At 48.2% G+C, this 24,374-nt stretch overlaps 10 protein-coding genes across 10 annotated transcripts; 5 read left to right on the top strand and 5 right to left on the bottom strand.

Annotated features, from left to right (window-relative positions):
* Nucleotides 1-508: 508 nt before the first annotated feature.
* EDB93DRAFT_1149562 (uncharacterized protein) lies at nt 509-5,133 on the bottom strand. The gene is made up of 19 exons (XM_041449632.1): nt 4,845-5,133; nt 4,755-4,779; nt 4,569-4,697; nt 4,422-4,514; nt 4,218-4,361; nt 3,927-4,172; nt 3,688-3,875; nt 3,047-3,638; nt 2,898-2,996; nt 2,607-2,849; nt 2,008-2,556; nt 1,893-1,955; nt 1,753-1,846; nt 1,660-1,702; nt 1,384-1,607; nt 1,188-1,329; nt 1,076-1,138; nt 713-1,018; nt 509-661 (listed from the first exon to the last, which is right to left on the bottom strand). Exons 1-18 carry the CDS (start codon nt 4,968-4,970, stop codon nt 917-919), a joined length of 3,165 nt encoding a protein of 1,054 aa, XP_041306988.1. The 5' UTR covers nt 4,971-5,133; the 3' UTR covers nt 509-661; nt 713-916.
* Nucleotides 5,069-6,577, top strand: EDB93DRAFT_482473 (chaperonin 10-like protein). The gene is made up of 5 exons (XM_041456516.1): nt 5,069-5,557; nt 5,608-5,689; nt 5,739-5,925; nt 5,976-6,370; nt 6,419-6,577. Exons 1-5 carry the CDS (start codon nt 5,301-5,303, stop codon nt 6,536-6,538), a joined length of 1,041 nt encoding a protein of 346 aa, XP_041306989.1. The 5' UTR covers nt 5,069-5,300; the 3' UTR covers nt 6,539-6,577.
* A 1,223-nt stretch (nt 6,578-7,800) lies between these two features.
* Nucleotides 7,801-8,160, bottom strand: EDB93DRAFT_1086690 (uncharacterized protein; the record flags this gene model as incomplete). The annotated part of the gene is made up of 2 exons (XM_041445989.1): nt 7,801-7,961; nt 8,019-8,160. The coding sequence occupies 2 exons, from the start codon at nt 8,158-8,160 to the stop codon at nt 7,801-7,803; spliced, it is 303 nt and encodes a 100-aa protein (XP_041306990.1).
* Nucleotides 8,161-9,938: 1,778 nt separating this feature from the next.
* On the bottom strand, nt 9,939-10,969 carry EDB93DRAFT_1086682 (uncharacterized protein; the record flags this gene model as incomplete). The annotated part of the gene is made up of 4 exons (XM_041445987.1): nt 9,939-10,174; nt 10,226-10,323; nt 10,390-10,799; nt 10,856-10,969. The coding sequence occupies 4 exons, from the start codon at nt 10,967-10,969 to the stop codon at nt 9,939-9,941; spliced, it is 858 nt and encodes a 285-aa protein (XP_041306991.1).
* Nucleotides 10,970-11,040: 71 nt separating this feature from the next.
* EDB93DRAFT_1149601 (uncharacterized protein) lies at nt 11,041-12,211 on the top strand. Its single transcript, XM_041449633.1, has 3 exons — nt 11,041-11,410; nt 11,465-11,564; nt 11,617-12,211. Exons 1-3 carry the CDS (start codon nt 11,060-11,062, stop codon nt 12,114-12,116), a joined length of 951 nt encoding a protein of 316 aa, XP_041306992.1. The 5' UTR covers nt 11,041-11,059; the 3' UTR covers nt 12,117-12,211.
* On the top strand, nt 12,212-14,781 carry EDB93DRAFT_1149602 (Mis12-Mtw1 protein family-domain-containing protein). Its single transcript, XM_041449634.1, has 5 exons — nt 12,212-12,487; nt 12,540-12,564; nt 12,618-13,208; nt 13,281-13,677; nt 13,736-14,781. Exons 1-5 carry the CDS (start codon nt 12,356-12,358, stop codon nt 14,454-14,456), a joined length of 1,866 nt encoding a protein of 621 aa, XP_041306993.1. The 5' UTR covers nt 12,212-12,355; the 3' UTR covers nt 14,457-14,781.
* Nucleotides 14,782-14,906: 125 nt separating this feature from the next.
* EDB93DRAFT_1086482 (DHHC palmitoyltransferase-domain-containing protein) lies at nt 14,907-16,372 on the top strand (the record flags this gene model as incomplete). Its single annotated transcript, XM_041445974.1, has 9 exons — nt 14,907-15,039; nt 15,091-15,359; nt 15,413-15,472; nt 15,573-15,634; nt 15,685-15,766; nt 15,817-15,999; nt 16,050-16,075; nt 16,131-16,178; nt 16,228-16,372. The coding sequence occupies 9 exons, from the start codon at nt 14,907-14,909 to the stop codon at nt 16,370-16,372; spliced, it is 1,008 nt and encodes a 335-aa protein (XP_041306994.1).
* Nucleotides 16,373-17,807: 1,435 nt separating this feature from the next.
* EDB93DRAFT_1286193 (uncharacterized protein) lies at nt 17,808-19,271 on the bottom strand (the record flags this gene model as incomplete). The annotated part of the gene is made up of 2 exons (XM_041454505.1): nt 17,808-19,064; nt 19,130-19,271. The coding sequence occupies 2 exons, from the start codon at nt 19,269-19,271 to the stop codon at nt 17,917-17,919; spliced, it is 1,290 nt and encodes a 429-aa protein (XP_041306995.1). The 3' UTR covers nt 17,808-17,916.
* A 161-nt stretch (nt 19,272-19,432) lies between these two features.
* EDB93DRAFT_1149610 (uncharacterized protein) lies at nt 19,433-20,555 on the top strand. The gene is made up of 2 exons (XM_041449635.1): nt 19,433-19,617; nt 19,671-20,555. Exons 1-2 carry the CDS (start codon nt 19,498-19,500, stop codon nt 20,310-20,312), a joined length of 762 nt encoding a protein of 253 aa, XP_041306996.1. The 5' UTR covers nt 19,433-19,497; the 3' UTR covers nt 20,313-20,555.
* A 1,070-nt stretch (nt 20,556-21,625) lies between these two features.
* EDB93DRAFT_1086639 (SH3-domain-containing protein) lies at nt 21,626-22,496 on the bottom strand (the record flags this gene model as incomplete). The annotated part of the gene is made up of 4 exons (XM_041445983.1): nt 21,626-21,666; nt 21,723-21,762; nt 21,819-22,127; nt 22,182-22,496. The coding sequence occupies 4 exons, from the start codon at nt 22,494-22,496 to the stop codon at nt 21,626-21,628; spliced, it is 705 nt and encodes a 234-aa protein (XP_041306997.1).
* Between the last annotated feature and the right edge of the window lie 1,878 nt (nt 22,497-24,374).

A 24,374-nucleotide genomic window follows, 5' to 3' on the forward strand; every position in this document is an offset into this window, starting at 1 on the left:
CAGTGTTATCAAGTACGACACCCATTGAATTGAATTGTACACAGCCGGATCTTTGCGGTGGTTCGCCTGAGCACGCACCCGTGGCTGTCCGAGTCGGGTTAGTTAACTTGCTGGTACTCCACCCTCCTATCAATCAGCTCGGAATTCCAATCACCACTCTAGTATTACCAGGGTCGTGATAGGACTTCCTGGACCCTAACCAATTCGATCAGAAGGGTACCAGGGAATCAAGGAACAACGTCTGGAGCGGTCATAATGGGTCCTAATTCGCTACCATCTAGCAGCGAGTAGGAACGTTTTCCGCCGCCGATTAGTGGACCCCAATGCGAGGGACTCAATCTCAGCGGCGCATGTATGTGTTCCCAGTGGTCGACGGCGTTCGTTCGAAATACACACGTCGTGGTTTGAACGTTTCAATCGCGCCATCGACCTAATAATCCATGACTGCACCCAGGTAGGCAAAAGTGATTTTTCCGGATCAATATAATCAAATTGTGATTGTTGTCCTCAGCCGCAGCACAAGGCCTAGGTAGCGCTATTTTTGTGTACAAGGGATGCTGAGCCAAGATACATACTACTTAATCCCCCAATCACAGGACATCCAGTGGGAATCGTGACTCCCCGTCATACAATTCGCTCAAGTAACGTCGGCAACAATTGTCTAGTTGCGTCTACAGGTCAGTAAATTTAATGGCCTCGAAGAACTACCTACATGGAGCGAAAAGTCATTTACAAACACAAATCCCAATGCAGGTGATAAACCAAACTCGTCACATAAGCCTCTTTGTCCTGCGGTGCTGAAAAATGTATTGCTATTGTAGTATTCATAAATACGAAACGAGTAAGGGGATGCTGAGATATACTATTATATTGTCTTCCACGAATGGAATCATACATACATCGCAAGAAAAGGTGTTCAACGTCTTTCCTTGACGAAGAAATGCAGCATGAAGAAGCTCGCAGTTGTAAATACCACGAAGAATATACCAAGCAGGGATATATTCGGCCACCAAAATGACTACAGGATCAGAACATTAGCGCACGATTTATGACAGTGTAAGCATCTATCACCCACCTGAGCTCTGAGACCGAATATCGAAAGAATGGTAGCCGCGGGAACATCCAGCTCAACACCATACTGAAGCGAACACGTTAGATAATAAACAAAATTTGGTCATCGACATTACCTTAATCTCCTTTAACTGGAGATATCTCAGTTCATTCACAGCAAGCGCCTCGAAAGCAGCATGGAAGAATGAAACGGTATGCAACCACTGCAAAGCGGGTGTGACAGTGTCCCTGTTAATCAGGAGGCCTGTGAAGAGGAGGCTGTGGTGATTATCAATCAACACTGCCGGCATTTAGATACGTAGGATGGCTCACTTGAAAAGCATGACCAAGGTGCCAACTAAACTCGCCACGCTGGTACTAGCAAATGATATCGATAACAGAAGGATCACGCTTGCTGTTGTCAAATTGAACAGCACGAGCGTCAACATAAACTTCCAAAAAGCCGGAACTGTGGGTACAAGACCAACTAGGCCATATACAATCCCACCAAAGACAATCGGAGGCACCAAGCGGAGTGGCAGGATATCAAACAAAACCTGACCAAGGGTCGAATTAGAAAACAATACAGTATGGATCGAATTATGTTACCTTCGAAGAGAAGTAAGTGAAGGTCGAATAGTAGCCGTTTGCTCTGTGATATAGAATGAATGCGGGAAACACGTTTTGGAAGAATCTCCCTACCTTTCACGCATGAATAGGATTCGCTCGTTCGCAAACAATCCAAGGCTAGATAAGCACGAGAAGCCAAAGAGCGCCAATGTGAAGAAGAAAATGCCTGAACCCTATTAGTTGTATAAATAAACTATTACAAGGCTACTCACCAAGCCGGTTCTGGAAGCCTGCGATGTCATTGCTGACGTTGTGAAAGAAGAGGCCACAGATCACTGAGAAAGGGCAAATGAATACACGAAACCACGAGAAAAAGTAATGACTTACAAGCCAGCACGACAGAGGATAGATAATGAGCTGCCAGTAATGCCGGATCACGGTAGAGATTCTTAAACGCCCGACCGCTCAGAATCGTGAACTGCGTTCCCCAACTGGCTCTTTTCCGACCCCGCAGTAAAGAGCTTTCAACCACAACGTCTCGCAGTTCTCCATCCGCGTGTGCATCAGCTCCACGCTGTGCAGTGGCAACCTCCCCTGTCTCAGCCTTGATCGACTGTGCAACTTCACTAGTAGAGTATGCCTCGACAAGCTGCGCAAGTTTGGGAGTAAGCACGTTGTCACCAGATGGTGAGCTTCGAACAGCTTCCAGAAGCTGCGAGGTCTTGCGTTTGATTGAGGATGTGAAAGAGACGCGACGCGTTCGAAGCTCAGTTTCTTCCCCTACCGCAGTGGAAGAGAGACCTTGTGATCGTACAGACGATGCACCAACGGCACGCTCCTCATCTAAAAGGCTGTCACCAGATGTCGATGATACCGCATCATTGGAAGGAGAACCCGGGCTTCGTGGTTCAAGTCCAGCATGCACTGTTAGGTCGACTATAGCAGAGGTCAGTCGCGCAGTGCCATGGAATCATAACACTACTCACTGAGATAATCCGCGATGTTGAAGCCTGGTGGACATGGCTGATCGATGCTAGCGAAGTATTCTTGGCATTTGGCGAATTCTCCGGAATACACCATTTTCCCCTGGGCGAGAAGCACAAGATGATCAAACAAGGCGACAATGTTACTGCGAGGCTGGTGAATGGTGAAGATAACAGTCCGATTGTAATCGCGTGCAAGGGTCACCAGGCTCTCAACGACATTAAAGGCGTTATAAGAGTCCAATCCTGTACAGTGTCAGCGCGTTATTGGCGTTCTTCAAAGCACAACCTCACCACTTGTAGGCTCATCCAGGAACAATATGGAAGGGCTAGTAACCAATTCACAGGCTATGGAGACGCGTCTCTTTTCGCCTCCAGATATTGACCGGCGTCCTGCGCAATAGTTAGTATGCGCCCATAACCCGAGCAGACACTAAGCATACCAGAGTCACCTATTCTTGAGTCCTTGATGCCCAGGATACCGAGTTCGTTCATTGTCTCAAGTGTCCTGTACTTCTTGGCCTCTAAGCTCATCTCCCGCGGAAGTCGCAATAGCGCAGAGTACAGCACGGTCTCATACACCGTCAATGTGCTCATTAATGTATCCTCCTGATCCACAAAGCCCACTACCTTTTTAAACTCTGTGTCCGCGACTTCTCGCCCGTTGACGAGTGTCGTGCCGCTGACTTGGCCCACTTTGCGCTTGCGAGCGAGGATATCGAGGAAGGTAGATTTACCCGCGCCGGATGCACCCATGATCGCCATGACTTGACCCGGTTTGACGGCCCCAGAAATCTTGTCGAGGATCGTGCGGTTGCCAAGAGAGTAAGATATATTCGAAAAATGGAGGGATGCAGGAACGTGGTCTGTCATGAGCTTCGAGGCTTCGTTTTCCGGCAGCTTGATTTTGCCGAAATCACCACCGTTGCGCGATCGACCGACATACCAAAGGATTGCAACAGTCAGGACAACAATCAAGCCCGCACCAGCAGAGCTCAGAGCAATCCATTTAGTGTTGTCAGGTTTGGGTATGGGCTATGAGGTTGTGAGGATACGAACGCGTCAATTCAATCACTCTACGCACATGGAACCCTGGTACTTGAGAGTAATGCAAGCATTCTCCACTTGCGCACTGGAGGGTGATGTATGCATCCCCGAAGATATCGTTGATTAGATTATTCATAGCGGGCTCCTCAAACCTACATCCAGAAGCAGTCTTACAGCTGAAAGTCGCGGGTCCACGGATCTCTTCTGTCAGGAATTCGCCGATATCTATGACGTGATATTATGGAAAGCTCAAGATGAGTTACAGCGCAACCTTACCAACACTTCCCTCCTCTCCGCAAAGGAACTTATCAGGAATGCATTTGCATTTGATATGTTCACACGCATAGATCGTAGTGTTCGTGTCGTATCCTGGTTGGGCCTCAGAGGAGCACGTGTCCAGCGCACAATAGAAGGATTCTTCTTGTGCAGTCCAGAACTGAAAGCTGCATGTTGCAGAGGAGTTATCGCAACTGAATGTAACTTGCGGGGGACGGTCGGGGAGCATGTCCAAGATCTTGCGGTCTACCAAGATTAGTATACGACGTATCGATGGACTCCGAGGCGTACTAGTAATGTCACACATTTGGTGATTGCTGAAGACAGTCTCGCCGCCCGTGTAACAAGTCATATTTGCGATATCTTCATCTAACATATCGGTATGGATACCACCGGCTAATGGAAAGCCATTGCAGGCACTGTCGGTCTTGCAAACTAGCGGAAGTTAATCAGGTTGGATAGTGGTGACGTATTATAATGCAGAATGGTTCATACCATTGCAATTTATGCCTCCCCAGCCAGAATTGCATTGACATGGCTCATTTTCTCGAAGCGGCCTCTCAACGCCATCTGCCAGGGAACCGCACTCTAGAAAAGAACATAGGTGATGGACATCCAAACGGCGCAGAACCGATGACTTACGGGGAAGTAAACAGTCTATCCCACCCCAGCCTGGAGGACATTTACACTGGCCATCGTATTCATCGCAGTGACCAAATTGACCGCAGGTGAACGCCGGAAGAAGACAATTGAAACAAGGTGGACACTTGTCTAGGTTAGAGAGGACGAATGGTTAACCAACGATCCAGGTAAGCAAAAAAGGCATACCTATTGAGGAAGAAGACGCGAGGGACTAAGAAAGAAAGAAGTAATATCTGAGCACCGCAAGACGCGACGCCATGAATAACTGGTACGTACGGATATCTCGTAGTTGGATGTTCCGCGTCCTGGCCATGACGAGTTGTCTATCCGCCCAGAAACCAAAGGTATTAACACGATACCCAGCACGGATAATGGAAATCGTTTATGCATGATCGTTAGCATTGATGTTGGCCGTATCCTACTCTCCTTGCAGTAGGTAGCTAGACCCAGTGCACGTTGTCAGCCAACACAACTGCGGACCACCGCCGCGAAACTCTTTCTATTTCTGGCAAGTTCCAGATTTCCACTCTACCTGAGTCGGTGACTAGCCTTGGACTAGCCTTACAATATACAAACCATAGGCGTGGACAGAGCTGGTGATGAACAAATGGACAACGCCTATCGTCATCTCTTCAAAATATGACGGATGTCGTCTACTTCTAAATCCTTTCTTATTCCAGACTTTTCGAATTATCATATAGGCAGCAAGTGTACCTCCACAATGCACATCTCATGTCTCTGCAACAGAAAGCTCTTATTCTTCCCAAAAAGCGGGGCAATTTCCAAGTCGGCTCTCGCAGCATCCCTAGCCCTGGTACAGGGCAGCTCTTGGTCAAGGTTCTCTCTGCTGCCCTGAACCCGGTTGACTACAAGATACAGCACACTGGAATATATGTCACTCATTACCCTGCCGTTTTGGGCGTTGACATTGCTGGAATAATCGAAGAACTAGGAGAAGGTGTCGAGAATTTCCGCAAAGGCGATAAAGTGTTAGACAAGTCTTTCCCCTTGGTCTGATGGGCTCAACTGTGATTCATAGATTGGCGCATGGACATTTCCTTATTATCGATCAAGGTGCGTTTCAGCAATACACCCTGACAGTTGCGACGTTCACCGCAAAGGTAAGTTTTGAGAGGGTCGATCACATCACCAGTTATAATCCCATCCCAGATTCCTTCAAACCAATCTTTCGATAGCGCAGCTACTGTTCCTCTGGGATTGGATACTGCAATAGCGGGCTTATACGGAAATCACCTGGAGGCCGGCATAGACCCTCCTTGGGTGAAATGTGTCAGTGGTCATGAACCAAAAAAACCCATCGTCATCCTTGGCGGTTCTTCTTCTGTGGGTTCATACGGTAAGCGATTTGTGATTCGCCTCTTTGACCATATCATGACAGTGTCGCAGCCATCCAACTTGCTCGTCTTTCAGGATTCTATCCTATCGTCACTACAGCATCCCCTAGCAATGAAGACCTTGTCAGGGACTACGGCGCAACCCACTTTTTTGACCGGCGTCTTTCCGGCAACCAGTTGGTGGCGGCCATTAACAAAGTAACTGATAGTCCTATCAGGATCGTTTTTGACGCTATCTCGGTGCCAAAAACACAGTCCATTGGATGGAGATTGCTGGCGCAAAATGGCATCCTCATATTAACTCTTTCTGCATCAGTCAAGGAAGATGAATGCAAGGGACGCAAGGTCGTTCTCGCCGCCGGGAGCCCACATCTCCCACCGAATCACGAGCTGTTCCGCAGCTCCTGGACTATGGTCGAAAAGTGGCTCTCAGAGGGTGTTATTCAGGTTTGTTCAGCGATCACTATCTTGGATCTATGTCTCACATCTATGTAGCCGAACAACCACGAAATCCTTCCAAATGGGCTTGAAGGTATCATTGGAGGGCTGGAAAGGATGAGGATGGGACAGGTGTCTGGAACGAAGTTAGTTGCTCACCCTCAGGAAACACAGTAAATCCATGTTTTACGATCACCAACTTGAGTTGTATTAGTAGTATGTACCAGTAAGTAGTCAGCTAACTCGAGAAAGTCCTAGTCGAGCGCAAGGTTATGAAATGAGACGATATGACCTGTCGCAAACGCATAATATGTTGATAAGAGAAATGGTTGAGCAACGAAGGGATGATTCTCCTGGGCTTGACTGAAAGAGAGCTGGTAAGTAAAGTGATGGCACTCAAGGTAATTCAATACTAAAAAAGTCCGTCCAAGGTATCTATCAAAATAGTCAAATACTAGTAGTACTAGTATGCCATGGCAAACCATTCGCGATCACTGTGAACCTAAATCGTGAAGTTCTGACCATGTAATCGCCTAAGAGTTCATCTATGTGATCACAATAATTGAGTGCCAATTACTTAGGAACAGGGTCTCTAGACGCATACCAGGTTTGCTGGTAGCACGTACTCAAACCTGAGCGGCCAGAAGTAACAGACCTGACTCCTTTCCACACCCAACAAAAGTCGGCTAGTCCAAGCGCCGCTGGAGTGTTATTCACGAAGCACGTATGTGAAAATGAAGATAAAGGGTTAGACTTGCGTATCGAGGCTTGCTCAAACCAGTTGGGCAATGATATCAGGAAAGTTGGCAATCTGTTGGCACTTCTCGCCAGGTGAATGCAGAAGACCTTTGCACGAGCATACTTCGACAATCCTTGGTGATGCGCGAGGGATTCCGAAGCTTCAGACTATGATTATGGTGCCTATACGACTTGACTCGGATTACTACTATGCTCACCTGAAAATGGCCATGTTCATGAATGGCAGAAACTCTCGAGTTTTCCCTTTCGTCTTTTTGCCGTGACAGTCACTTTCAAAGTGCCGAGTCGTAGTAAAACGTGTCCGAGTCCGACTCGGAACCGTCGCCAATAATAGCATCCGAATCCCGCTTCGCTTGAAGAGGATCTGGTGAACGTCGCCCGCGTTTAAGAGAGGCCTTTATCTGTACCATACTGGATCGTTAACCTAGGGTGCAAGTCAAACCAAGTGACCCAAGTCGGGCTTGTCGTCGCGAAACGAATTCACCTTTGAAATTTGATCCGGGAACGTTACTAACTTTGATTCATACATGGGGAAATTACCCCATGCACCAAGACAGATAGGAATACAGGATATGACTTAGTACTAAGAGAACGTATAGTAGTATGCGTGGTCATGCTACAATGTAGAATTGCTTTGAAAAAAAAGAAAATAACGTAAAACCACTATCGGTCTGCATATTTCAGAACCTGGTTCCCAATGGTCCCCGACTATAGCCTGAAGTTTGCCCTGGACTGCGTCGTTGAACAGTGATGGTAAGTTTCCCGTCAGGCGCAAACCGTGCACGGACACTAGGCATGTCTGCGTCGCCGGGTGCAAAGTGTACTTGCCACTCGTAGTGACCTAAGATCCGCGGGAATGAGTTGAGACTCCACCATTTAACAGATGGTGCATACGTACAGTCATTCTCCATGTGCCATGCATCAGCCACGATGTTTAACCTATCTCCCTTTTTGACAGAAACAGTCACCATTTCTGATTGTATGGAACGGGGAAGCATAACGGACAGGGAGTGCGTCGAAAGAGTGCTCTGAATGACCATTGTTGGTCGGGATTCTGGAGACGGGGAACGCCTCCACCGCGCTGTCGGGCACGACGAGCTCGAGTCACTAGAGGACGAACTGCTCGCCTCGATGGATGGGCATGGTGAGATAGATGGGAAGCGTGGCTTTTCGATTGTTGTTTGGTCGACCCCGGGCCCTTTTGGTCCCACAGGGGTTGTAAGGGATTTCAAAGAGTGCCTATTTGTGCTTGGGTTTGTCATGATGAGGGGATAAGAATGCGAAACTTCCGCTCCTCTTGAGGTTTCGTCTTTAGCGTCTTTAGAATAAGGGGTGAATGGAGCGCCTGCATCTGAAGTGGCCTTTCCCTTAAGTAGCGTATCAAGTGCGCTATAGGACAGGGACGAAGTCGGGCTAGCGATCTCGGGCATGGCAGTCATAGAAGAAATGTCGTGTGTTCCCCGAAAAGACAAGCTACATGTCAGGGCGGCCAGATTGTCCGCATTGTAGGGTAGGGTAGATTCGCTGCGAGTGGGAAAACCCCTTGCTGCGCCACGGGACACGAACAGGCTGATGCTGCGACCGCGGTAGATATCTGTGGACAAATTGCACAGGGCCAAAAGAAAAGAAACCGCAGCCGGCCGCAGAAGCGAAGATGAATGTTTAGCACAAACACGATCAAGTAGTGCATGATACGAACCAGGGGGCACATGATCCGATAAGCCGCGAGCGTGCCGGAAAGGAGAAGCAATCCCGATGTTAGTAAGTGATGCAAACTTTTCTGCCTCGCTGCAGCCATGAGGGTGCTGTTTGCGAAGGGGAATAGCTGATGGTGAGTGGCATTTTCGTCCAGCGGAAGAAGGTTTGCTGTCTGCCAAAGAGAGATTGATTCTGCGCAGGAAGGTGGCGTTCAAATTTGTATTAGCGTGCAAGGACATGAAGATGAAGCGAATTTAGGGTTGAGAAAGGGTGATAAGTTTGTTGGAGTGGTGGTATGTGAAAACTTGAAGGTATCATTCACGTACTAGTTTGATTCTAAATCATACCTCGTGTTTGTGGCTGTTATTTAATAGAAAATCATCAGGCAGTGGAGCAGGCAAACCCTACAGTCAAGATGACGCAACTTCGAAGTCACCGTACGCGTGTTAAAGATCTGAGAAGCCCTTGTGACAAATCGAGATCTCAGTCTGCTAGGTATAAGTACCTACCTAACCATCATACTTCTTCACGATTTAGCTCTCATTGCGCAATTCATCGTTCTACTAGGCGGAGAGTGTGGCGGGAAAGCTTGACCACGCCACATGTGCGCGGGCTGCCATTTACGCGGTCATGAGCACTTGCGTTCTACAGCTGAAAAAAAAACTCACAAGCTACTTGTGCGGTATATGCAGTCTCGGGCATCAACAATAAAAGCCTCATCGGATCTCCTCGGCGAAGGACACGTTGAATCCCCCTAAAGGTGTCTGATATCACCTTCCCAGTGCATCACGAACGCCTCGTTACCCGAAACACCACCTACGTCATTATGCATCAGACCAATATTTGCTGACGGATGTTCGGCTTCACCTCATAAAGTGTAAAAGCTTCTGTACTGAGTGTTCCCCAGCAAGATCTTTAATACTATGCAACGTGCATGACAAGCCTCGATCAAATGACTGGTCACCCTTGCTACATGCGAGAATAACGCATGCAAGATTAAAAACGAGGTGTAGCAAGAGCATAAAAAAGGCTGGAGAAGCAACGAAGTGATTTAGACCAATGATACAACTTACTAGCTAGATAGCCCTCAATCATTTGTTTTCATCGTGCAATACACGAGCTACGTCAGATCAATGACTTCTACGAATACACCGGGCTTCTGTTCTTGCTTCACTTTCTTGCTCCTGCGCTCCGTCTCTCTTGTTCTCTGCGGGTTTTGTTCTCCTCGGATTGGATCATTGGATCTGCTGCTCCCCGCCGCCTGGACGTCATTGACAGTGAGGTCAATGATTTCCTGCGGTGCCTTGCGCTTCAACGGTGCTGGACCTGGTATAATTCCGTTCGCTTTCAAAAGATCTACCAGAAAATTCCGTGAAGACAATAAGGAGCAAAACACAAAACACAAACTTCGGTCTCTGTATTTGAACGTGAATTTTGCAAGAGGCTGACCAATGCTCTGTGTCTTGCGCAACATTGTTTGTGGAATAATAGTCTCTTCACCAAGCCTAGAAGAGATATGTGTCGAGTTGTCAGTGTTCAGTTCGATGACCTGCGCACACCACACAACTTACCCAACACAGTGTGTCACTGCTTTCTTCGACCGTTCGTGCACCTTGTGTTCAGTTTGAAGCTGATTCTGAGCAGGATTATAGTATTCGCCGACTGTTACTTTGCAAACTCTGACTTGGATTTGTCCTAAGTTGGCTGATGATGCATCCACAAATTCATCTTCATCTGCATAACAGTGAGGCACTGAATCAATGACTAAACAACGTGCGGAAATACCTGTCAGCTGAACGTTTGAAAATACGAAAGATTTGGTGATCCTATCTGAAACAAACGCATGACTGAACTCGACAGTGTGATTCACATTCCAGCGCTCGAACAAGCTACCATGGCACCCCTGTCCATCGATATAGACGAATGCACCAATGGTATTGAGGCCAGGGGCGGAAGTGTTTTGACAATGCACAGAAAACTCCTGAGAATGCCTATTGTCAGACATAAAACGAGTTAACAACGCGAAGTGGCGTTCACCTTGCCAGCTTCAGACGGGATCCAGCATGTCACTTCGTTGGTCGCCAGAGATGTTTCCACAGCGTAAGTCTCCAATGGCTGGCCATCAACCGAAATCCATGTGGCAGTACTCATGAATTTTCAGCATAGTTGAGGGTGCTACTTGTGAAGACTGTACAGGAATGAGATTTGAAGTTATAAGCTGTACAGTACCCTGGTGCGGTAATGATTACCACCAATGATTACGTGAGTTGCCTTTTGCACCGTGACATTACTTCCGAGCCCATGCCCTGGCACCACAGGGTCATCTTCCGGGCACCGTCAATCCTTTATAAGACTAGAATGGCTTCGACATCGTCAGATAAAGCAACCCCACAGCGGCGGGCAGAGCTTCTGCAGAACCTCGCTGAAACCAAAAATTGTTTTGTTGAAGCTTCGAAATCTTTATCTCACGCTCCAACACTGGTAGCTGTGTCAAAGACCAAGCCAGCATGGATGACTCGTGCTTGTTATGAGGAAGGCCAAATGGATTTCGGAGAAAATTCTGATATCGATCTAGTGAACAAGGCGAAAAAGGTTAGTACTTGCCTCTACGTGGTGAACGAGAAGGGACCGACTCGCAATCGATAGCTGGCAGACCTCGACAGCCTTCGATGGCACTTCATAGGTGTGATGAAGAAGACAGAAGGAGACGACCTTCGGAGGCAAGCAAGGATGAGAGACCTTACAAGTATGTGCATCTGAGGCTGTATCGATCCGTGAAGATTCATCCTGAAAATCAGCGGTGTCGAATCTTTATGCCATCCAGAGTTTGACTAGCATCGAAGATGCTGATATCTACAACAGTGCTATACCTGCTGACCGCAAGACACCTCTCAACATGCTCTTGCAAGTCAACACGTCTGGGGAAGTCCAAAAGTCGGGACTGCAATATGTGGATACCGAAACTGAAGCCGCCGACTCCCCGCTATTCAAGCTTGCGTGCCACATCATTGAACATTGTCCCAAGCTACATTTCCAGGGACTGATGACCATTGGCTCACAAACGGAATCTCTAGCGTCGTCGGAGCGGCCAAATCAAGATTTCGAGACGCTCAAGAAGACCAGAGATGTACTAGAAGGGATGCTTCGAAGCAATCCGATGTTCAACGGAAGATGGGGGGATAACGGAAATTTGCTGCTCAGTATGGGTATGACGGCTGACTTTGAGGCAGGCTTACGAGCTGGCAGCCACATTGTTAGAGTAGGAACTGGCATATTCGGAGCCAGACGTATGAAGTGAGAAGCCATATATACTAGTCTTTGTGCTATACCTGATGTGACGTGACATTATAGTCGTCACACTGTACCAGTAGTTTGTTGATCAAAAGTCTCACGTGGGAATTCTCCTTTCAAACTCCGCTCACTGTAGGTTCCCTCCTCCGTTGATCATCGTCGCCGACGCCGACGCCGGGATCAAACGGCAACGACGAACAAATATACGTCTTACGACCTCGAACTCCTGTGCTTTCATGAAAATTCATGAACAGGACCTTTACACACGCTGTTGGAGGACTCGAAAACCCAATGACGCCTGCAGATCCCAAACCACCAGGAAAGCGGAAGGCAGTTGATGACGCTAATCCACTTGTACAGGCAGCAAAGAGGCCGAAGGTATGTCACTCGATCCATGTGCGCACTTTGCTCATTGAATGATTCACTATAGCCGAACGGCGCGTTCAAACGAAAGTGTAAGTGAGAGTTTGAAGGCAAGTCGCGTGGAGCACTCATAAATCGCGTCTAGACATTGGTGAGGAACAGCCAGGTGGGCTTGTCATTGTACGCGCGCCGATATCGCGTCCTACAACTCCGCAGAACAATTACTCATCTCCCCAACCATCGACCACAACTACCCGAGTACCATCTCGTCCTCCCTCGTCTCTTTCGCAACCCATTCCCACTAGCTCCATAGCCGGACCTTCCAAGCCGCCAGCTAAGAAGTTCAAAGCTGACTCGTCACGCGCACCTACCAGCGCCAAGCCACGCGATGTACCCTCGTCGACGCGTGAGGAACCAGAGTTGGATGAGGATATCAGGCAGATGGAATCTGAGACCGTTCATCTTCGTCAGCGGTCGCGCGCCAAAGATGCAATTGACTCTTCATTCAAATTTCCTCCCTCTACCCCTAAACACACCTCTCAGCGATATCCCTCTGATGCGCTTCATCCATTACCCGACAGCGAAACCCCACAAATAGAACGCAATAAATTACTCCGTGAAGGGGTGTCCCTTCCTCCGCGTACCCCACAAAGGACACCCCAACACTCTCGACGAACGTCAATGAGCGCACGCGGCAAGCGCATAAGTACAAGTTTTGAAAATACTGGTGTAATCAGTATGTCTCTCTCCTTTAATAAACCTTTTTTTCCCTATACGTCCACGCGAAGGTTCTAATCATTTTTATTAGCTCAACCACATGCTGCTGTATCTGATTCGAGCTTCTACAAACACATTGACTGCGACCTCCCTGATCCACAACGAGCACGTCAGCTGCTCGTCTGGTCGGCTGCCCGAGCTATGACAAGAATATCTGAAGCATCTTCAAGCTCGAAGTCCCAGCCAAAATCCAAAGCATCAAGTAGCGGAAGTGGCAAAGACCCACCTCCGCTTGATGAACACAGAAAGCAAATTCTGAAGACTGTACAGGACGACTTCATTCGCATGCTTGCGGAGAAGAAGATCGATACGCCTGTATATGGCCATGGTCTGGACGAACAGGCTGGTGGCGAGCGAAATCTAAAGCCAAACGAACAGAATGTGAAAAATAGAGAGAGGGAGATCAAGTTTCGCGAGCATATCGAGCGGTTCGTTGTCAGTCTACATACACAGTCATGAGCTACTAACGATTTGTCCGTTGTACAGTGCATCAGCAGAGGCCGATGCGTGGACTCAAGTCGACTACTTCTACAACTCTTATATCACCAACTCCAAAGCAGATCTGGAGAGACGACGCCAAGCTCTGCAGTCCCCTTCGTCTGCTAAAGCGAAGGGCAAACAACGAGCTGCTTCACAAGAGCCACCGGATGACTGGGGGTGGCTGCTACCTCGTGAGGATGAACTTTCGGACGCTTTTCGAGAGAAGGTTGATCTGGATCTCATCAAACGCATAATGTCCGATATGAGATCAGAGTCAAGGAATGTCCTCGACGAACGAATAGCGAGTATCCACTTTAAGGTGGACAGTCTGTTCTCATTCGTTCACTCTGCAGTCCAGACGACAAACGTTGCTGAGTCAGAACTCGACTATCGGTTCTCGTTGCTGTCACTGGCGCTCTCGACCCGATCGCGTTCTCTTCCTCCCTCGTCACAAATTTTTTCCCTTTCGTCACATCTGCCGATACAGAACGGCTCGAGCCAACATCTACCTGAAGACCAACAAGAACTTTTCCGTGCGCTATCACGAGTAGATATGGACCGCCCGCCAGCTAAAGTTGGGGATGCTGCACGGCGTGCTGTTCGAGAAGTGCAGCGGGTACAGGAAGGCGGCGGTTTTGTAGGCGAGCGGCGGCTGACAGGGCTGCCACCCGGAGTTGGTGCAACACCGCGCAAGATTCCAGGGACGCCTCGGCGAAAGGAGCGATGACGATAATGATTTACTCTCCCCTGCGGCATATATGTTTTGAATTATCTATTCCTTGTATCCGTAGGATGCGGTTGTGATTCTCAGGAAGGTGTATCAGATGCAACATTACTTTTCTGCCGCGTAACTTATTCATAGTATTGTGGGGCTTGCATGCAATGCTGAGGTGTTGTATTTGATCGTCCAGTCCTTCGTACTTACTACTCAATCTGTAAGTTAACAGCAGCTGACTGGTTATCATATCAAAGTGTAGCACAATTAGTTTTAACTTAGTCTCCCTGTTCCTGTATATGCATATGGGAAGCAGTTGTTTGGCCACATCAGAAATTGATTCCGTTTCGGATGGATCTCCAGATTCTCGCACTAATTTTCTTTCAGACGTTCATCAGCAGAACTTCAACTGCAAGGCCATCGTGGACTCGCTTGGCTAGGGCTTCTCATTCATAGTTCTTCATGCTCTGTGCTCGTCACGTTTTTCGGTGCTTCAAATGGCTTGAGCGGGCTGGAGACCGCATCACAGGCGCAGCAGGCCCATATTTCGTTGGGCTTGCAGTAATACTGCAGACAATTGGAGCAGCCAGCTTTTGTGTGTAGTTTGCTGTCCAATTGTACACACTCACCTAAATTTCAATCCTAGTCACCGTGATTCAACCCAGCCTTCCCCTTCGTTGGCTTACCACACCCCCTTGTGTGCTCATTGCACTCAACCTTTTCATGCACTATTACTATGTATGTACAGTCCCACCTGGATTCGTCCAAGATGAGGTCTTGCAGCCAGGGAGTGGTCGACTCTGGGCCTCGCCTTATCAACGACCGAGCGCTGGAGCTCGGTGGTCCGACCGTGGCATCACGCTAGTGACAGCGAGTACCACTGCATGTAGGAGATGTGGATTGATGCGCCCAGAAGTGAGTACACCTACTCTGATTCGACCCAGGAGACTGACCTATACTTCACGGAGAGGGCCCATCATTGTCGGATATGTGGCCGGTGTGTGATGAAATACGACCATCATTGTCCTGTAAATGCTTGAACACTCTGTTCATGGGATATTGCTCACCCGTTGGTTGATTATTCTACAGTGTGAGTCTCTATTACTTTGGCATGCTTGTCCCTTTTAGCTCCCTGCAGGGATAAACCAATGCGTTGGACTAAACAATGAGAGGCATTTTGTCCTTTTTATGTATGTTTCACCTCCTCTTCCCAATTCCCCAGCTCATGCGCTTCTATTAGGGCCTACCTAGTATTATCAACCTTTTTCTTGAGCATTCTGGGCTACTCTCAAGCGCTAGAGGCACTCGGCCTTACATTTTCTGTGTGTCGCCCCATCAATATCATTCAGCCAATGCTCATTAGATATGACAGCACAACTGGCCCTATATGGTGCCAGAGCTAGCTTATATCCTCACCTACATGCTCTCTGTGGTTATTTGTATTGCGGTGTTCATCATGCTCTCGTGGCATTTATGGGGTATTGCTCGTGGAGAGACCACCGTCGAGGCACAAGATCATGAAGTTTACAAGCGCGTTGCAAAGGCCCGAGGCGATGTACGTGGTTATATCTGGCACAATCATCTACATGCTGATACGCTGTGCAGAATTTTGTAAATTCCTTTGACCTTGGGTAAGCGGAATATTAAAATGTCGAGCATAGGTGTAATATTCTAATTTTGTTTTAGAAAGAGCACTAACCTGCGCCTTTTCTTCAACATTGGTCCGGACGGATAGTAAATTGTGATTTTCTCTTAATTTACTCTTCTAACCTCCTCTTCGTAGCCCGTGGTATACCCTCATTTTACCCCTCCGAATAATGCCCTACACCGATGGCTGTTCATGGGCCCGGCGCGAAGGATTTCAGAGACACCAAGGAATTCAAGAGGGGGAGGAATTGACGGATGACGACGACTACGGCGATGCATAGGCTGGTGGTTTACATGTCGCCATGCATTCATTGGTGAGCGCACTTTTTTTTTCCTATAAGCGATGATGAAGTTTGCCGGGGCCATATGACTCTTTGATCGTGTGTTTATGACCTTTCGAAAGTTGTTTGATTTATGTCCGGCTGTGTTTGCCTTTCAGGCTCACCGTTTTATCTGATATGATCTGACTACTGTGCTTGTTTATCTCATTACTGACGTGGCGTTACAAGGATACCATGAAGATTCTATCAATGTGACAGTAGACCCGGTGGTCTGACACGCTTCTATCCCTTCAGAGACACTAGTACTTACGAGCTCCAATAACTTACATCCTTCGTGACTCTTACCCTCAAAATATTGGTTTTCACACAGACCGCTCACGGTGTTTGGCTGATTGTCAGGAACGTTTCAGGACTTCGGCTCTTGGACACATGCCACAACAATATTATTCGAAAATCGACCGTTTGTGTCATCGCGTGTATTGCATTGGCTCAGTGATTAAAGATGTCCGCTTCTTCCTGTCACGAACACTAACACAGTGCCGTCCTTCACCGCTAGCCATGACTCAGAAGATGAAATATGCCCCCACCTCACATTTGCTGCTTCTCGGTTCAGCTGGCTCGATCGATGTGAGTCCATAGGGCAGATGGATGAAGTCCGCTAGTGACGCGGCAGAAAGCAGCAAGTAAGCATCTACCTAAGTTAACAAGCCAACACTTACATTGCTAGCGAGGTATTTCTGCCTCGGCAAGATTGCATCGTAAACCTTGAGCTTCCTGTCAAGCGCGCTACCGGTTCAAGCCTCAGATGCGTACTTTAGGTTTGACTTCTGGCCTCGCAAGTAGCACAGGAGTGAGTCTAGAAGAGCACTTCTGTCTGTGGGCTGTGGACTACGCTGTGCACTTCTTTGTAGAACGCCACGGGACTCGGAGAAGACGGAGTCCCAGCGCTCACTTCGAATCTTGGTGCATTCCGCATGTCCGCACCCTCATGTGCCTTGTGCTCCACCGCGTGAGTTCTTCTCCCCGCAGACAAGTGTCCCATACCCATACCATGCTTTCCCCACATTAATATCTCGACGAAATGACCGAGGACACGCGGTCGATTCGCCAATTTCGCTGCCAACCCATTGCCCGATACTGATGCACTCCCGTCATCATCATTTGTTCGGCAGATATACCAGCAAATAATGATTTCATGGATCACTAATTTATTCGTTCCGGTCCGTGCGCAATACACCAATGAGCCAAATATGGCCTCAGAGGCAATGTTGGTACCACTAGGTGGAGTACTGCATCGAGATATGTGGAGTGAGACCTTGTGTTGATGGCGATCATTGGAAGAGTGTCTATGCTGTGTCCTCAATTTAGCTGGGAGTCCAAACGGGCAAGAGCCCGGTAGATCGCGCTGGTGTGGAGATGAGCAACATAAGTTTCAAATCAATATGGTATCAAATACAGCAGAGTACTGGCATTAGTAAAGTAAGTCCGTGATCACCTTTGCATCCATGCACTATCATCAGCCAAACTAGGTATCATCCAAAACTTTACGGGCGTGGCCCTAACACATCGAATACTTCCTTCTCCCTGTCTCTAAATGCCTTGATCCTACTGATCGACAGCCCAAGGGCATTCACCCTGTTAGCAAAGGTCACAACCCGTCCCTCCACGCTCCTTTTACGCGCTCTGCACCTCCCCGCAGTACCTCCATCAACTCGTACACCATCGATGATGATGGCCTGCACGCGCTCAAACCTAGGTTCTGGTATATCCCCATCACCTCTCTCGATAGCTTTGATGGTCTCTTCGTTGTCTTCGTCCTGCATCACCTGCGCGTCTCGCCCAATGGCAATGAGCTCCATCATGAACGGCCGAAGTGGCTCTGGACACGTATCTGGCGTGAGCTTGTGCCCTCTGGGCTCTCGTGCACTGACACACATGATCGCATTTTGATCGGGGATAATGATTCCCTGCATCGTGGCCACCTCAAGAATGGCAAGGCTGACGGCAGCAAAATGGGCACGTGGAGGATCATATTTGAAGAGTCGCGCGAGAGGGTGCGGGCCGTGATCCCGGGAAGCTGTAATGTGCTCTAATACGACTGCAAGCGCGGAGTAAAGTGTCTCGCGGATGAAGTCGATTTCAGGGGTATCTTGGGTGAGTATTGTAGGAGAAGGCGTGCGCGAGGGAAATGCGGACAGAACGGATGATGGAGACAGAGGAGAAGAAGAGAGCTTCTTTGGCCCATATCCGGACGATTCCGGTGCAAGCTGATCTGAATATACAGGTGGTGGTACAAAGCTCGTCTTGACCTTCAGACCACTGCCTGATGAGCCTGCATCTAAGGCAGCCTGTAGATCGCTTGCATATCTATCCTGAAAGGTACGTCTCTGACTGATTTCAATTGCCACAGCACGTAGATCGGCAGCGATGCCGGCGCACTCAGGATTTGGAGGAATAGCAATAGGTTGGAGGTTACAGATAATACGAGCAAGATCATGCTGGTCTTGAGGGATAAGGCCCTGAATTCGTGGCACCGTAGCTGCCCAGACAGCTAGAAAGCCGAGAAATGCCGGTGGGCAATTATCTGACGAGAGCTCGAGAGGCGGTGCGGACTTTGTAGCACGAGGAAGTGGCACAGATGGTGGGTTTGTTGTACATCTAAGAGCAGCAAAATACAAGCATAATGCTGGACCTGTCACATCGACGTCAGAGGTGATCAGACCAAAGCATTAGAGCTGCTTGAGGGCTGCTGCGCACCAGTAATCATGAGATCTGCTTGTGCGGATGCTAAAATTTCATCCTCTATCAGTTTCTCTACTTTTGCTTGTGTGAGAGATGACTTGAGATAAGTGTGAAAGCTATTTTGAACATATTCTTCGTCGAGCTTGTGGCCAGGCATATTGACGTCAAAAACGAAAGCAATGTAATATTGCTGACTAAATCGTATCTAAATTTCATTATATATTCTCAGATTACATCAATACCAAATATAGATCAGTTTTGTCACCAAAATCGTACTTTGAATACAAAAAGTTGTAGCCGAGATTCTTGACTTGTCAGGTGCATCTTGTTATATATGCAACAATGCATCACGGTCGCTCATTCCATTCTTCTTTCTCCCCATCATGACCTCCTACCTTCAAAAGGCAGGTACGAGGCTATTTGAAAAGAACCTCGAGCAATACCGACCCGAAGACCCGTTGTACGAGTTTTATACTGACAAGCACGGCAAACAACGCCGCAGAAAGGTGGCGCACCCTAACCCTTCATTCCGATACACTCAGGTCTTACTATTTTCAAGCGTGCGATACCTCCCGGCCTTTCAGCACGTGATGCAAAGATTCTCAAGTCGGTGCAGCGCCGTGCCCATTACCTAGACAAAGGCTTCTCCATTTGTGGCCTGCGATTTGGCTGGACCTTCATTATCGGTATTATCCCTGGCGCTGGCGATGTTGCCGATGTCACACTTAATTATTTCCTGGTCGTCCGCAAAGCAAGGCAAGCTGAACTACCAGGCTGGCTCGTGCGCCGCATGCTCCTCAACAATGCAATATCGGCTTTGAGCGGCCTAGTGCCCGTAGCGGGCGATGTTGTCATGGCCGTGTTCAAGGCGAATTCAAGGAACGCCGCGCTTCTGGAGGAGTTTTTAAGGATAAGAGGGGATGAATTCTTGAAGATGCAGGCAGATGAAGCGCAGGGAACGGGTCAGAGTGTGCCTAAGAAAGATTCGCAACAGGTTAAGCCTGGCGCGGGCATGTCAGACGATACGGCGGCGACTGCACCACAGGAGAAGACCAAATTTTTGTCTTGGAGCCATCCGAGCCGCAAAGGAAAGGAGCGCGCCCCCACCCCGGGTGAAAGAGGAAGGTTTGTTGAGCATGATGTGGAATTAGGTGCTGCTCCACTCGTGGAGAAGCGCAGCAGAAAAGATGACGTTTGATTGGAGGTTAAAACAGATCTAGCATTAAATGTGGTATACACGAACTTTTTTTTCTGGACCCATCTTCTATTCAGTGTTTTCTATACCATACTACCCCTGTACTTTGGCCATATGTAGTTTATATCGTCTGTTGTCTTACGTTTAAGTGGATCAATCATATCACAGGAGCCTAAGATAGGTGTGGAGTCTGGACTAGCTGTATGTGCGTACGGGTCATTCATAATCAAGACGCGTTACCCGTCATACTGCGCAGCACTGACGCGTGCACTGCTGTTAGTAATATTCTCGATCTAGATGTCAGCCTCAAGGTTGTCTCCCACTCGTCTCTACGATTAACTCTGATAGGTTGTTGACTTGAAGGAGCGACTGGTAGTCTCTGATGCACGATATGGTACCGAACTTAAGTTCTTATTGGCTAGATGGATCTTAGTTCACGGCCGGACGGTTGGAGGCGCAGTACTTCGCGAGAATATCATCAGGGAAACATAACTTGCTACAGAGTGCTCTGTAGCACTCCGTAGCACAATGCACCCCACTGATATAATTGAAGCCGTGTAAGCTCAGGGGATGGCTAGAGAGAAAAATCGCCGGAATATCCAGCCCAATGTCTTGTGCATTTCGAAACTACCATCTATCTCACGAAAATCAACCGAGTTAAATCGTTTTGTATGACAACAGGAGGAACGTGAGTCCGTACAGCAGACGTCAAGACAAACAAGGGTAGCTTAATTGCGTCGAGTATGTCGAACAACCCCCGTGACGGGATCTAAGCCTGCCAGTCTATTCTCCGGACGCAGCTTTCATGTCTTTTGTCAGGGGGCGTAAGTAGGTAAGTGCACCAGATGTGAAACATGACGTGGGATATACTATTTCATCGAGATCATCCGTTATCAGTGGAGATACGAATGTTCGGTCACCGTAGAGTGTGAGCTCCTCGTTGAATCGGATGCTGGACAGTGAAGTGTATACATCGGGCGAGGGAAATTGACCCAGATGAACGGTTGAGTCTCCAAAGAAATTCGGGTACAGCTCGGGCAAGGAGGCCAAGGGCCCCGGGGGGAAGGTGCATTCAAGGCCCTGAAGCCTAGGTATGCGAGTGACTTTGCATAAATCGAGCATAAGCACGCCTGCTGCGACGTCGGCCTTCATCGACCCTTCTGGCACTAATCTCATTAAGAAGGAGGCGACACAGCATTGCGGATATTAACTCGCTTGTCAATATACTTGAAGACACAGTGGGTGATTATGAATAGACACTGTCAATACTAGGTCCATGTGATATCCAAAGTTCCAAACCATGTGCCATGCCCATATCAGAAAATTGCTCTGATCAAACCACCGCCAATGGCAGCACCTATAAGAGCGCGTTAGTGACATTCGACTTGCATTTCTCCACAATAGATTCCTTACCAGCACCAAACCCAGCGCCTCCTGCGGCTGAGTGGGCCATCTGAGTACCGAACCTGTGTCAGCCTACGCCCCTGATTTTAAGGCGATAAGACAAACCGTGTTACCATACTTTCCGAATTTATTCTTCTTGTCTGCCTGACCAGATGCTTCCTGCAGACCAACAGAGTTGACGCCTACACCTGCAGCGGGAGGCTGATCAACCCCATGCAAAGCGGCGCCAAATGGCCTATACGGTTTCTTTGCAGTTGTCGTAACTGCATCGGCTTGGGGGATGTCTACGCTCTCGACATGGTTAGATGGGAATAGAGCCTCCCGACCACGTGCGCGACCAAGCCACCAATCTTCGTTCTTCTCCGAGATGACTTCGATGAGTTCGCCAGCAGCGAATGAAAGATCATTTGGTTCCTGGTTGCAAAAGTAAATACTGATAAGATAGTACTGGGTAGGAAGCAAACTTACTCCCCCGTCCTCATTGTATGACCAGATCGCTTTCGCGAATCTAGGTTTCTGGGAGGAAATTGGCGATACCGCGGGCGCTTGTACAGATGGAGGCGGGATGGCTCTAGTCATGACTGCTGGAGTGATAACGTTAAAGTTGGTGGTCACAACCGACTGGCCTGTGCCGCCGGGCAGGCGTGATATTATTTCACGCATGCTGTCGGCGTCTTCAGCAGACATGTAGTTCTGAGATTCCAGGAAGGAGATATTGAGCTGCAATTGTGCCGCGACGTGGGCGAGCAGTGCGGCAGACTGAGCATTGTGTGGGACCGCCATTATGTTTCGTTGCAAGAGAGATTGTGGTAAGTTTGAAAGAAGGGGTGAGTGTGTGACTGGCTGTGCATTTGGCACTGGCCGTGCATGTGATGGAGAAACGTCCAAAACATCTACGTTACTAGTCAACATGTAAGCTCAGGGACATATACAGTTAGAGACCGGTCCTTTGCCCACCACATTTTGAAATGCATCCACTTCATAATAACTCATTTTTTTTTCGAAAATGGTAATATTCCAATGTAGATAAAAATACTACGATTTTTTTTTGAGAGCCTATCGACGACGACGTTAGTTTGCTGTAGCAACATCATTAATATTAATATTGATTACCAGTCCTTCGCAACGCCGGAAATTTGTAATTCAAATGGCAAAGCTGAACGTATACGGGAACAAAGCAAATCTGTACAACATCTTGGACATTAATTCTTCAAGTATATCATGTTGAAGCCTCATCGATCATCTTTCATATTTTTCAATACGTTATGTTAATGATGAATTTTGTTTTGCCTGACATGGGTAAAGGAGTGGGCGAAGGACCGGGCCTGTACCGTAGTAACTTAGGAAGTACAACCCAAGTACCACGATGGCTCAACTACAAACTAAAGAAGCCAGGAATCAAAGGGAAGGTCGCAAACCATGCGGTAAATATGTAATTGGGGAGAAAGGATTAGCATTGAGGGCACGGATACGTCATTTGTATTTTCCCCAGATGTGATCTGCAAGCCAAATGCTACGCACATACCATGCCTGCGCTAACCGTGACAGCAGCTTAGGTTCCATCGTCGTACCAACAGGCCGCGGGAATGAGACACTCACATTGCCGAATGATTGAATTCTGCTGTGACGTGAGACAGTGGGTAAAACACCCACTTGTGTCTCAACGTTTTGCACAATGCCTGCGAGTGTGTTTAATCATTGTACCCACGTAAAATGTGTCCGATATTGTGGCCAGAGGCCCGCGTTGTCAGGAAACAAGCGCTGTGTAGCTCGTTCAAAAACTCCCAGGCATGATCTGTAGTTTCGCCCTCAGGGAGCGAGGTCTCGTCACGGAGCTGTACGCTATGCACGCGACGGATAACCAAGAAGACCAACCAGGGTGTGCTCTCAAAAGCATCACAACCGAGATGACACCAAGGCGGTATATCGCGAAAACGACGACGCCGCACCTGCACGATGTCAAGCTGTGATGACCAGGCGTGTAAACGACGGCAAAGAATGAGCTAGACCCCCGTGCGTACGGGAGGTCAGGCAGATGATGACTGTCGTACAACGCGAGAGTCAATGCTTGGGCTGAATGGAAAAAGTTGTTCGACGCATAAGCACCTTCAAGCCGAGAAACAACAAAAAAAGACAACTTACTTGTAAAATTATGATCAGGCACATAATCATCCGTTGCAAATGTTACCAGCGGTACAGAGGGTGGTACTCCACCGCTTTGTTATGCAGAAGAGGCCAAGCGGTTCTACACGATCATTGCGAGACATTCTAGTGCCAGACCGCTAGTGTGAACAGCACTCTAGGAGAGCGAGGACGAAGGAGGTGGAAAAAAATAGCTATCGGTATAACGAGCGCGCCGTTTGACTGTTCCAGGTGTGTCAGAACACCTGAAAGCACATACTGAATCAAGTTGACTGCATTCTCGTGATCTGTGAAGAAGGGATAAGGTTTATGTGTATTACCACGAATAGATAATAAAACAGCAGCTATGGTGCACGACAACTCGCCATGCAGGATACTTGCAGATGTCCCATGTCTCACGAGCAAAAATACCACCCGGCTGTCAGGTGTTGCAGCTGTAGGATTAACAGAATCAAACGAGCCTGCAAAAAGGACGCAGGTAACAGGAGCATCAATGCGGCCAATGCTGCAACTATATGT

The sequence above is a fragment of the Suillus bovinus genome (assembly GCF_016758785.1).
Source record: "Suillus bovinus strain UH-Sbo-P2 chromosome Unknown EDB93scaffold_33, whole genome shotgun sequence".
NCBI classification, from domain to species: Eukaryota; Fungi; Basidiomycota; class Agaricomycetes; order Boletales; family Suillaceae; genus Suillus; species Suillus bovinus.

Bases quoted from the DNA above. Each gene is read 5' to 3' on its own strand.
- EDB93DRAFT_1149562 (XM_041449632.1), bottom strand. From the start codon at position 4,970: ATGCTAACGATCATGCATAAACGATTTCCATTATCCGTGCTGGGTATC. The intron at 2,850-2,897 runs GTGAGGTTGTGC...GACACTGTACAG, and splicing joins CCTGGATGAGCCTACAAGTG to GATTGGACTCTTATAACGCC. The intron at 1,139-1,187 runs GTAATGTCGATG...TGTTCGCTTCAG, and splicing joins TCCAGTTAAAGGAGATTAAG to TATGGTGTTGAGCTGGATGT.
- EDB93DRAFT_482473 (XM_041456516.1), top strand. From the start codon at position 5,301: ATGTCTCTGCAACAGAAAGCTCTTATTCTTCCCAAAAAGCGGGGCAAT. The intron at 5,558-5,607 runs GTTAGACAAGTC...TGTGATTCATAG, and splicing joins TTCCGCAAAGGCGATAAAGT to ATTGGCGCATGGACATTTCC. The intron at 5,926-5,975 runs GTAAGCGATTTG...ACAGTGTCGCAG, and splicing joins TTCTTCTGTGGGTTCATACG to CCATCCAACTTGCTCGTCTT.
- EDB93DRAFT_1149601 (XM_041449633.1), top strand. From the start codon at position 11,060: ATGATTACCACCAATGATTACGTGAGTTGCCTTTTGCACCGTGACATT. The intron at 11,411-11,464 runs GTTAGTACTTGC...CGCAATCGATAG, and splicing joins TAGTGAACAAGGCGAAAAAG to CTGGCAGACCTCGACAGCCT. The intron at 11,565-11,616 runs GTATGTGCATCT...CCTGAAAATCAG, and splicing joins AAGGATGAGAGACCTTACAA to CGGTGTCGAATCTTTATGCC.
- EDB93DRAFT_1149602 (XM_041449634.1), top strand. From the start codon at position 12,356: ATGAACAGGACCTTTACACACGCTGTTGGAGGACTCGAAAACCCAATG. The intron at 12,565-12,617 runs GTAAGTGAGAGT...AATCGCGTCTAG, and splicing joins CGGCGCGTTCAAACGAAAGT to ACATTGGTGAGGAACAGCCA. The intron at 13,678-13,735 runs GTTCGTTGTCAG...TCCGTTGTACAG, and splicing joins TTTCGCGAGCATATCGAGCG to TGCATCAGCAGAGGCCGATG.
- EDB93DRAFT_1149610 (XM_041449635.1), top strand. From the start codon at position 19,498: ATGACCTCCTACCTTCAAAAGGCAGGTACGAGGCTATTTGAAAAGAAC. The intron at 19,618-19,670 runs AAGGTGGCGCAC...CTTACTATTTTC, and splicing joins ACGGCAAACAACGCCGCAGA to AAGCGTGCGATACCTCCCGG.